The sequence below is a fragment of the Polistes dominula genome, unplaced genomic scaffold (genome assembly GCF_049000335.1).
Source record: "Polistes dominula isolate Pdom_NZ unplaced genomic scaffold, Pdom_raw_medaka contig_17, whole genome shotgun sequence".
NCBI classification, from domain to species: domain Eukaryota; kingdom Metazoa; phylum Arthropoda; class Insecta; order Hymenoptera; family Vespidae; genus Polistes; species Polistes dominula.
Window position 1 is genome coordinate 1,340,069 of NW_028301049.1, and position 12,830 is coordinate 1,352,898.

General features: G+C 30.8%; 1 protein-coding gene across 2 annotated transcripts in view; it reads left to right on the forward strand.

The window, feature by feature from the left end:
• The window catches only part of LOC107066047 (synaptogenesis protein syg-1), a 161,838-nt gene that overhangs the window by 135,024 nt on the left and 13,984 nt on the right, over window positions 1-12,830 (forward strand). For both annotated transcript variants that reach the window (XM_089175463.1, XM_089175462.1), the window contains 4 exons: window positions 358-566; window positions 9,866-10,135; window positions 11,074-11,182; window positions 12,473-12,659. In XM_089175463.1, the coding sequence (XP_089031589.1) occupies window positions 358-566; window positions 9,866-10,135; window positions 11,074-11,182; window positions 12,473-12,659 (775 nt within the window). The remainder of the gene's footprint in view (window positions 1-357; window positions 567-9,865; window positions 10,136-11,073; window positions 11,183-12,472; window positions 12,660-12,830) is intronic.

A 12,830-nucleotide genomic window follows, 5' to 3' on the forward strand; every position in this document is an offset into this window, starting at 1 on the left:
TTAATATATATATATATAATGAAATATTAATTTAAACTAAAACTTTTATAATAATTGACTCATATATATATATATATATATATATATATATAATATATTATTCCATAATAATATGTATATAATATAAATGTAAAAAATAATTAATATTAATACTATATATATATAGGACCAACCTAATATATAGCTCAACCCTAATATGTATATAGAAAAAGAGAAAGATAGAGGTAAACAGAGGGTGAAAAGAGAGAGAGAGAGAGAGAGAGATGGTGGTGGTATCGCACTCTCCGTCAGTGTTGTTACAGAACTTTATTAGAAATGCAAATTTTTGGGGGGGGTTGTTGGGGAAAATGCTTACAGGTACGTCGGTGAAACGGAGATCAGGACGCTTAGGCCTCAGGTAAACTCGACTGAACTAGATAATCCTCGTACTTGGGAGACCTACAGTGTTTGCGAGATTTTGGCGGAGAGGTCACGTTATGGTGCGGCCATCCGATGTGTCGCCATTCATCCTGCTTATGCCAATCCCACGATGTCATCAAACACCGAAGTGAGGTTCGATGTCAAATGTGAGTATATTTTGTAATCATTTAAATGTATAAAATAATTTCATTTGGTATATCACATTATATTATTTTATTTTATTTTATTTTATTTATTTTATTATATTAGATTTTTGGGAAAGTAATTGTTTTTTTTTTATTTTTTTATTATTAAAGATTGTATTATTTTAATATCAAATATAAATTATAACAAAAAAGGGAATATATAATATTTTTGGATTTTGTATATTATATTATATTATATTAGTTTATTTTATTTTATTTTATTTATTTTATTATATTAGATTTTTGGGAAAGTAATTGTTTTTTTTATTTTTTTATTATTAAAGATTGTATTATTTTAATATCAAATATAAATTATAACAAAAAAGGGAATATATAATATTTTTGGATTTTGTATATTATATTATATTATATTAGTTTATTTTATTTTATTTTATTTTATTTTATTTTATTTTATTTTATTTTATTTTATTTTGTTATATATTTCAGTGTGATACCCAAATTTAAACGAATTTATAATCGAATTATTATTATTATAATATATTAACATCAAATATAAATTAAATAACAAAAAAGAATATAATATTTTTTAATTTGGTATATTATATTATTAATTTTTTTGTTTTGTTTTTGGTTTATATATTTCAGAGTGTAATATTCAAATTTAAAATAAAATTATAATCTAACGATTGTAATATTTTAATATCAAATATAAATTATATATAACAAGAGTGTGTATAATATTTTAATTTATGTATATTATATTATTATAATTTTTTTTTATATATATATTTTTATTGTATGTAATTTTATTGTTATTATTTTATTTTGATTATATACTTCAGTAAAAAAAAAAAAAAAAAACCCCCAAATTCAAATAAAATTATAATTAAAACAATGTTATATTTAATACAAAATATAAATTAACAAAAAGTATATAATATTTGTGTGTGCGTGAATTTGGTATATTATATTATTTCATTTGGTTTATATATTCCAATGTTTAATTCATAAAAATTCCTTCGAAAATTCCAAGTATAAAATTTGATTTAAATTAAAACGATTAGTTAAAATACAAAAAATAATTTCTTCAGCTTCATATTAAAAGTTTTACAAGTATCGTTAATAAACAACACGTTCAAACAAAATTCATTTTAACTAACAATAAAAAAAAAAAAAATAAAAAAAAAACATTACATTCCAAATAACTTTTCATAAAATATTTCAAATTTAAATAATTCAATTAAACTTCAATTCACAATTATACAATTACTGTATTAAATTCAAATGAAATACAAATTAAATATAGTTAGTGTATCATACCCCTAATTATACCTCGTTAAAATGAAGATGATGAACAGATTGTTAAGAAATGCAATTACTAAATGTAGTATAATACGAAGGATTAATTTAAAAATAAACACACAATTTACGAATTAGAAAAATAATATCATCTCATTCCTTTTCTCATTTGTTTATCGAATTGCTGATATAAAAAGTTAGACCCAATAATACTCTTCGCATTAATCGTTGTTGATCAACGTTCATTGCAACCTTCGAAATAGTACCCACAAATGGGTTAACGTCACCCAGATTGGAGTTGAACAGTCAGATTTCACAATCGCTGAAGCGTAAAACACTGGGCCCTGTTGCTCTACGTCTCCATGGAATGGATGTAAATTTCAGTATAATCGTAAATCACATCAACAGGGTTTTGTCATGGTATGGGGAAAGGGGTTTTAGGTGAGTTAGAAGTGGGTGTGGATGGTATGTATCCCTGTATCCTCATATATGTGTATATGTATGTGTAAAAGTAAACGTATACGAGGACAGGGTTATATGTATGTATTTAAAGTGTGTGTGCGTGTGTGTGTGTGTTACGGGGTAAACGTATACGAGGACAAGAACAATGCCTGGGATTCGTTGGTAAATGGATAAAATGAAAACGGGTTAATCTCGTTAAACGAAAAGAAAATGGAAAGAAGAAAACGAGAGGGAGAGAGAGAAAGAGAGAGAGAGAGAAAGAGAGAGATTGGCATCGTCGTTGGATTAATCTGACGTACATTTTTTTTTTTTTTTTTTTTTTTTATTAATTCCAGACAAAGATTTTTCACAATTTCTTTTTCAAATATTACGCAAAGATAGAAGATAAAATAATAATAATAATAATAATAATAATAATAAACATGTCGTCGAGATTAATAATCTTTTTTAAATTTTATCGTTTGTTATTATGTGATTATGTGTGAGGGGTTTAATACAAGTTGAATGTGTGTTGATTATTTAAAAGAAAAAAAAAAGAAACAAAATATAAGAATCGAATTTACGTCGATACGATGAATATTTGTCATCCCCACCCACTTTGATTATTTCTTTATCGAGTGGTCTTTGTTTGAATTGGGGTTCATAAAATGTCAATTTTTTCTTTCTTTCTCTCTCTCTCTCTCTCTCTCTCTCTCTCTCTCTTTCTCTATATATCTATCTCTTTCACTGTGGATATTAGCAAAGCAATAATAAAGAAGATTACGTTTCAAAAAAAAAAACCAAATGAAACAAAAGAAAGAAAAAAAAAGTAAAGAAGAAACGCGAAACGTTAAAAGGATTGCGGGGATTTTTTTTTCCCCGCGAGATAGACCGTCCGGGTGGTAAAAACGTTTTGTTTGTTTCTATCTTTTCTTTCCCTCACAAATAAAACCAAAAAAAAGAAAAAAAAATGATGAACGAACATAACCTAAAAAAAAAACATTGAAAACCCGCATGGATATATGACGGGAAAAAAAAAAGGATTCTTTGAAAAGGCTGCGTGTAATTTTTCTGAAGAAAATTTCGTAATTGAATTCTGAACAAAAATCAACGACCCTTAGACCCTTTAGATCCTAGACACCACCACCCCAGAGTCAGAGAAATATTCATTTTCCTTCACGTAGGGATTTTTTTTTTTTTTTTTATAGTAATCCTTGCTTGCTAGCTTAAACCTTGCTCACGTTTATTTTAAATGCGATGAAATCTTAGGTTAGAAATAATGCGCATCCAGTTGGTTGGTTGGTTAGCAGTGGTAGGAGGGGAGTGGGTGGGAGAGGGGAGGGGGCCAGTTCGGTCAGCGCCGTCAAATTAAATTCGCGCTTTTTTTCCTGTTCCCTCTTTTTCACCGGCCATGTTTTTTTTATATCTTCTCTCTCTCTCTCTCTCTGTCTCTTTCTTTTTAAATTTTTCCTTTCCTTTCCTTTTCTTTTTTGTTTTTTTTTTTTTTTTTTCCATACGACTGAGGTTAGCCGTAGAGAATTCATAACGAAGGAAAAAAAAATGGAAAAAGATGAAGGAAAAAAAAAAATATGCTGCCAGTACATTTCGTTTTCTCTCTCTCTCTCTCTCTCTCTCTCTCTCTCTCTTTCTCTCTCACTCTCACTCTCTTGTATCGTTGGTACGACACGCACGTCAAATTTTCTTGGTTTCTCTCTCTCTCTCACACACACGCACACACTCTCTTTTTCTCTCTCATTGGTATTATAATACACATAATGGAAGCTTGAAACTGCTGGCTGCCACGCGCAACGACAAAAATATTCTCTCTCTCTCTCTCTCTCTCTCTCTCTCTCTCTCTCTCTCCTTTTCGTTTTCGTTTCTTCCTTTTTTTTTCTTTTTACATTTCTTTTTCCTGTCCCTCCCCTCCCCTGCCCATCCCTTTTTCTCATCCTCCAATCCCTTTCCCTGCATTTTATTCTCTTCTCTCATAAAAGTACGGAGGTGCACGCGAATTTCAGCCGCGTCATCGGAATCGGTTGGTGGGGAGGAACAGGAGGAAGGTAAGGGGAAAGAGGATTGAGGGGAAGGGGTTGTTCTCCTTTTTTCTTTCTCGCCGATTAATCGGTCGGAATTGATTCCAATGCGAAAAGTCGAACAATCGAGCCGCTATTAATTCGTTTTAGACGACGACCTATCCCACCCCACCCCCACCCCGTTACTCCAACCCCTTCCATCGTATCAAATGCCTCTAACGTTGAAACGAATCACGACCCGTTTTCCTTCTGTAATAAAAAGAAGCAAAAAAAAACGAATGGGTGGGAGGGGAAGGGGAGGGGGGGGAGATGGTAGGTGAAAGAAATTAAGCGATCTCTGATTACTTCGCATGGGAACGAAAAAGATTAAGCCAGGCGGTTCGTTTAATTTCATCCCTTTTCGCAGTCTATCAATCGCGAATGAAATCCTCCCCCTACTCCCGCCTTTTTTTTCACCCCCATTTCGTTATTCGACATATTTTCTCTATGCTGTTGTAGAAAAGAAAAAGAAATCACAGAAGGATAAAAACAACACGCACACACACACACACATATTTCAGTAGCAAAAAAAAGCCAAAACAAACAAAAAAAAAAGCAAGTCAAATCAAAAGTTTCGACAAAAATTAGACTTTTTTTTTCTACAATCAAACGTGTGAGACTCGTGATAAGAAATTTCGACTCAAAACAACTAACACAAGTCTGATTCATTCAATTTAATTCTTCCTAAACATTTTCTTATTTTAAATTAGATATAATTTGTCATTAACACACTTGACGATTTGTAAATAATATAAACAACCCTTATATTAATATTTATCATATTAATAAAAAAATTAAAATGTAATATTAATGCTAGTAATTTATTTCTACATTGAGAATTAATGAATAAAATGATTAAAGGGTTTTATTTAATGAATTATTGCGCAAAAATTAATAATATAAATATTCAATTATTTATATATATATATATATATATTAATATTATATAATTATTTATATATTTTAAATTAATTATAAATATTCAAAGAGAGATAGGACAAATAAAAAATAAAATAAAAACAAAAAAATGTCAGTGGTATGAAAGGCAGATCGAGGAGAAAATTATACAAAAAAAAAAAAAAGAACAAACCGTAAAAATACAAAAATCGAATCACGATTTTCGTTTGGATGCGCATATATACAACGCAGCTGTTCATTTCACGTAACAATGATTTCGAAATACGCGCGAACGGTCACCCGCTGACCCATTCACAATTTCTGCTGCATTCTCCTACCCTTTCTCTCTCTCTCTCTCTCTCTCTCTCTCTCTTCACCTATTTCTTTCTCTCCCTATTATCGTAGCCCCATGGTTCATAAACGTATCCTAATATATTGGTTCATCTTGTGCACGAAAATTTAGGCTCCCTTGCACGTCAAATATTTAGCGTATTATTATTCATTTTCTATGACCCAAATTAAATAAATTTTGTTTAAACCGTTAATTTTTATTTTTTTTTTTTTTAGTTCTATCATTTGTTATTTCGTAAAATTTACATTTTGATAGATTAAATTTAACGGAAAAAAAAAAAAAATACACGTGAAAGAAATAAAGATAAATGAGAATTTCATACAAAATGTAATCCTTCCTTTCGTACATTACGTGAATGTAAAATAAAAAACACAAAAGAAAAAAAAAACGAAAAAGAAAAAGAAAACAAAATACGTAAAAGTAAAAATAATAAGAATTAATTTGTTTGAATATTTCCAAGGCAAAAGGTTAGTTGTAGTGGTAAATCGGTAAAAATTCATTTAAAAAAAACGCGTTGTTTGCACTGGTTTATTTTTCAACAACATTGTTTCGTTAACGAAGCAGCAGTTTTATCGATCGAGAAAAATTCCGGCTAAAGAAAAAACAACATTTTTTTTATTCAATCGTAGTTATACGCTAGCGAAATCACGGTAAAATAATAATAAAAAAAAAAAAAATACTAAAATACTAAAATACTAAAATACTAAATTACCATACCGAACGAGATTCGAAAGTTTACTGAAGAACTCTACTGTAAAATAGGAAGAAAAAAAAAGTAAGGGTGAGAGGCGTGAAAAGTTGTTGTTGATGTTGAAAGAAGTTATTTTTCGTTTCAGCTGTATACTTGAGAGCTGCATTCGTTGCATATATCGAGGATTTTTTTTTTCTTCAGTGCTGACCAAGGGACAGGGAAATGATGATAATAAGCCCTTCAAAACGAATTTTTTCTCTTTTAGTAGAAAAGGTTTTCTTAAAGTGACACAAATTTGTGTGTGAAATCTCTTCTATTTTTTTTTTTTACAATTACAATCATAACTATTTTTGTATGTAAAAATACAGTGCCACAATGCTGGTTTCCTATGAACTTTGAAATTATTGAATTAATCTCTTAATATTATTTAATATAAACAATTTTGTTCCTATTAAATACATATTTAAATTAAATTATGTTTTATTTTGTGTTATTTTTATAGCGTTTAGTTTTTATTTTTTAATATAATAATTTAAGGATTTATAATTTAGAGGTTATCCAGTTCTTTTTAGTTATTGAAAGTTTTCAATAGATGGTGTTTTATTACAATTCAATTATTTCATGTTTTTTTTTCAGATTTGCATCTTGCGACATAACTAACCTTACTTTTTATATTTTTTCAAGTATTAATATTTTATGTATAACATTGTAATTATGGTATTATTTTGTATGTTATTATAATTTACTAAACAATTTATAGAATTCTATGAAATCAACATTTTATTTCTACTACAAATATATATATATATATATATATATATTTTTTGTTCTTTTATTTCTTTGACTTGTTTCATTTTCATAGAATTGATGTACATTTCGTTGTTGTTTATCAAACAACGATACAAAATCTTTTCCTTTCGGTTTGCATACTTCAGAAAAAAAAATCACAATCGAATAAATTTCTCGAATACACGTTTGGGTTGGTAGTAGTAGTAGTAGTAGTAGTAGTAGTAGTTGGGTTGGTAAAGACGAAGACGTTATTTAAATGAAAAGAATAAATGAATAATCGATCGTTTCCTTTAACTACGTAGGAAAAGCGAATAAAATTTACCCCGATACTGTCTCCTTTCCTTTCCTAACCTCACTTCACTTCACCTCACCTCACCTCACCTCACCTCACCTCAACCGTTTGTACACGTTGAATTTCAATTCCGTTTTCCACGTTGATTAATCAAACGAATAAGTTACGATATTTCTAAAGACGCGTAAAAGTTTATCTGATTTCTTGATCAGCTAAATATCAAAGGAATATAATATGAAACACATTAAATGGCACAGGAAAGAGTTCGAATGAGAAGAAGAATAAAAAAAAAAAAAAAAATAGCTAAAGCTTGTGAAATCATATTGGAATTTAAATCGAAGAAACGTCATATTTCGCTTTTGTTAAATTTGTTCTGATTCTACCAATGAGAGATCTGTGAAAAAGAAAGATTTTTCCTCCAACCCACTCCTACCCCTCCCTCCCTCCCATTACCATCTTGCCAGAACTAATTGCAGTTCACGGTATTATTACTTTCTCTTAGATAGAAAAAAATCGACCCATCATTTTTACAGTTATTCGTTTCGTCTACACTATTATTGGAATACGTATACACACATGCACACATAAATATATATATATATATATTTTTTTTTTAAATATATATCGTAAGTTAGTCGTCTATATAACACTACAGTGTAAAGTCGTTTGAAAGCATCTACAAAGAACGACTAGCCGGAATACGCGCGAATGAACACCCGTTGACCCATTCGAATCGGTTGCATCCTTTCCCCGATCCCTCCCTCCCTCCTTCCCTCCCTCCTACCCCCTTCCTTTTTTCCCTCTCGCGTTTTTAACCTTTTCTTTTTTGTACCTTTTTTCCCCCATTCCCTTTTCTCTGCCACCCCTTTTTCCTCTAACTCTGACACCCGTTCGGTGAGCAACTGAAATGACGTTGTGGGTGACGAGCAACGTGACACACATATACACACGTATATAAAAAGAGTGAGTGATTTACGCTTGCGTGCGCATACACACAGACAGACAGACAGACACACATATGTTCGTTGAAATCACGATCGAAGTACCATCGGCACGGAATATATCTGTGCTTTGAGGCAAACTTTTCAATTTGCTCGGAAAAAGTCCCACTCGGCTAATGCTCGTAATCAATATACCAACGTATCTGCCCTTCCAATCTGCACCCTTTACCCCCCTTCCCCTTCCCCTCCCCCGTTCGTCCCTTCACACGTAACTATACGTGTACATTCTCTCTCTGGGTCGACATAAAAGTGCGAGCTGATGCGTTAGCGTGAGAATTATATTATACTAACGTGTCCAGTTTTTATCGAAACTTTTGATTTGACTTTTTGAAGTGAAAACTTTTTCAAAATAAGTATGATTTGAAAAAATGCAACACGATGATGTAGTGGGAAAAACTAAACCGGTATAAAGTGAAAACAATTTTTTTCTGCCCGAAAGACAGGCAACCCGTCATACACACGTGTATAAACAGTTTTGACTGGAAAAAAAATTCCGTCCCAGTAGATGGCGCTTGCAAGTGTGTTTCAAATTGTGTCTGGAGGATTGCATACGAACAGGCGCAAATTTTTATAAATTAAATTAATAATTAAATAAATAATTACTAATTAGAAGTACAAATAATATACTAATAATAATATTATATAATAAATTATCCTCGAAATTTGTTTATTTAAAGGTTTCACTTCTAACTTGTGTGATATGCACACATGTAATTTTTTTGTTTTTTATCTCATTTCCAAACTTACTTACAATTAAACAAATTTAAAATGTAAATAACAAAAACAAAGATTGAAATATTTCGTTTAAAAGGTTTTTAAAAAAAAAAGTCTGATGAATTTGTCGAAGTGTATAAATCTAGGACGTTGACTTGTTTTACCAAGAAGTCGGTCAAAAGTTTCGTTAGGTTGTTACGCCTGACCGCAACTAGGAAATCGTAATTGTTACTGGGGGAATAATAGAACCGATCGGGAACGCGATGCTTTGTATCCATTAAAGTATCTATCATAGTATTCTGGAATACTAGGTTGACTAAGGTAGAAAGGAAAAGCAAACCTTTCAATGTTTATTCATCTCTGTCTCTTTCTATCTTCTTTTTCTATTAATTAATATCTCAATTTATTGAAGAAATCGTTAAAGTGTGAATGTCCTTTGTGAACAATATATATTTGTCCTTTACAAAATTATTTTTCTTTTAACAATTAAAAAAAAAAAAAAAAAAAACAAGACCATTGTGTTATTAATTTCATTCATTAAAAATAACTAACAAACCCTACACAATTCTTGTCTTTCTTTCTTTTGATTCTTTTTCTTCTTAAATTGATCTGCCATCTTATAATACAATTTCCTCTTATTGGTTGGAATTGTGTAAAGTAAAAAATAAAAATAAAAAATTACAAATATCTTTGAATAATTTACTAAAAAGTAATAAAATTTTGGTTGTTTTTTTTTTTTTTGTAAAATCAGATGCACCAGAAACTAGGGTTGTTGGTGTACCACATGGCCAATTGGAAGAAGGACGAGATAAATTGGAAATAAGGTGTTTGGCTGACGCTAATCCACCAGCATCGATCATTTGGAGGCGTACGAAGACACTAGGTGTCACTGATATCGCAAGCATCGGGGAAACCCTAATGTTTTCACCGGTTTATAGAAACCATGCGGCTGAATACATCTGCGAGGCAACCAACACCGAGGGTGAAAGTAGTCCGGTTATGGTTCAAGTTTCCGTAAATTGTGAGCTATATATTTTTTTTTATCTTTATTCCCCTCCCTTCATCCCCCAGCTTACCCCACGAAAATAAAAGTACGAAGGATCTGAAAATAAAAACCAAAAAATAAAAAAACACTAGAGAAAAATGAGAAACAACTAGGTGCATAGATCTAAGGTACTTGTATGTGTCCGTTATTAATGGCAAAGCTTAATCAACAACCGTACTCATACACACACACACACACACATATACACATTAATACACCCTCTCGCTTATGCTTGTTCCTTCCCACCTTCGTTTTACGATAAAACGTACACCCATCTTTCTCCACGTGTAGGAAGATGCTACTTGAGTGGTTCACGTGCTATAACCATCGAAAGTAAATAATGTTAGCCATTTTCTTACATAAAGGAAAGAGCTTTATTGTTCTTTATAAACGAGAAGTAGAACCTCGTTGAATTACTCTACCCCACCATCATCATCATCATCCTCCTTTTGATGTTTCTTTTCTTATCCCACAATCTTATTTTCTACAAATTTATAACCAGTCTTAACTTTATCCATAATCCACAACCGAGAATTATTATTAATGGAGTCCGTTATGTTTCTTGATCTTTTAAAATAATCTTCTACTATCCCCAAACCCCCCAGTCCCCACCCCCATCAAAGATTGTTCCCAGTAATCAAACTTGACCTTATTTGTAATCTAACCGAGAGCTAGTATTAATGGGGTCCGTTATGTTTCTTGATCTTTTTAAAATTCCCTTCTACTAACCCCCAACCCTTAGCCCCAATACCCCACTCCCAATCGTTTCCAGTGGTCAAACGGAAACGCAAACGCTAACTCCGTGGCAAACGGTGTAAACCGCTTTGCTGTGGGCTCGAAAAGGGGTTTGGTTACGTTCGTTTCCTAGGTCTCTCATGAATAAGATATCAAAGGATCGATCACTTTGGATGCAGATCCACCAACTATCATCTCGGTCGGACCTGAATTGTTGACTACGGCACTGCTTTACTCCGGTGCGTCGTTCGAGTGTCACGCCGACTCAATGCCACCGGCTGATTATAGGTGAGAGAGATAATACTATATCTGATTTTGTCCACAAGTTTAATTATTATTGTCAGGATGTTCATTTTGACATGATGCCAAGAATAAAAAGAAAGAAAAAGAAAAAGAAAAAGAATGGAAAGTTAACCTATTAGGCATGGCTGAATTTTGCGCGTTTTCTATGAGTTTTTGATGATTACATTTTAATTGTTCATAAAGAAATAATAAATACTTAAACTATTTTTAATAACTATTATTAAAATAATTAAATAATAATAAATAACTTTAAATTTTGACAATTTACTTTAATAATTATTAATAAAATTAGTTATAATATATTAGGTGCACCGCGCGGAAAGTAATGTCACGTTACTAACCTTAAATTCAAAAGAATCAATTTTTAACAAAATTATTATTTTTAATTAATAGCGTAATCAATCATTGTTATCAACAAAATATTTTATCATTTAATAATGCAAATTTTTAATAAATCGGATCGATAAAAATTAATCGGTTTTTAATTAAATTTAATTTAAATTTAATTGATAACATAAAAATTGATATACGTATTTTACGACATTGCGGGGACATTCGGGGAATCCCTTATAGTTGCGCATCTTATTGAAAGATGGCATTAGCGAAAGTTACTATAATGACGCGTTGTACTGTAATTGTTAAGTTAGTAGTAATTAGATCAATATTTTTGATATATACAGGTAACCCTTTTTATAATAAAGAATCCTATAATATCGTTTTGATATAAAATGATTCACAAATTGCAAAAATTGTACTACAACACAGAATCCTATAACACGGTTTTGTTCTAACATAATTAAAAATATTGTGACAAACTTATTTATAAGGTAATAATACTTCTAGAACATTTGATAACATGATTTTTGTTGAATTAAATTTTTTTAAATTAAATTACCTTGAAATAATGACACGTAGAAATAATGAACTTTAAGTCTCATATAACACAGTTTCACTCAACACAGCATTTTCTAGAAACTCCTATCTAACATACTCTATCTACATATATATATGTGTGTGTGTATGTGTATCGTGAAAGACCAAAATTGGATAACGTCAAGATTCACATATGGTCGTTTGATGTATATATCCGAAATATCAATGTATATAAGAATAAACTGAAATATTCGTTCTTTCACCAACATATTCGCGTTATGTGTTGACATTAACCGTGTAAATCTTGACATTATCCAATTTCTGTCTTTCATGATAACACATATATATATATATATATATATATATTCATATGTATTTGTATATTCGTATTTACGATTTTAGATGGGCTCAAATCTTTCCCGACAATCGAATACCAGTGGAATGTGGAACAGGTCAAAGATTGATCCTGACGAACGTGACTTACGAGCAACAAGGCCAGTACATATGTCTAGCATCGAACAAGATCAATGGACAAGTCAGGGAGGTTAAAAGCGACCCCGTGTTTTTGCAAGTGGTCGGTGCACCAAGGGTAAGATTTATTCCCATTTACTCACAAGTATACTCACAAATATATTTGTGTGTGTGTGCCCATAATTATAAAAGTGATCTTAAAGTCCAAATTTATAAGAACAAAAATCAAATGACTCTTTATCAGTTATTTTATTTTCAATTAAATTAATTCGATGCTATTTACAGTTAT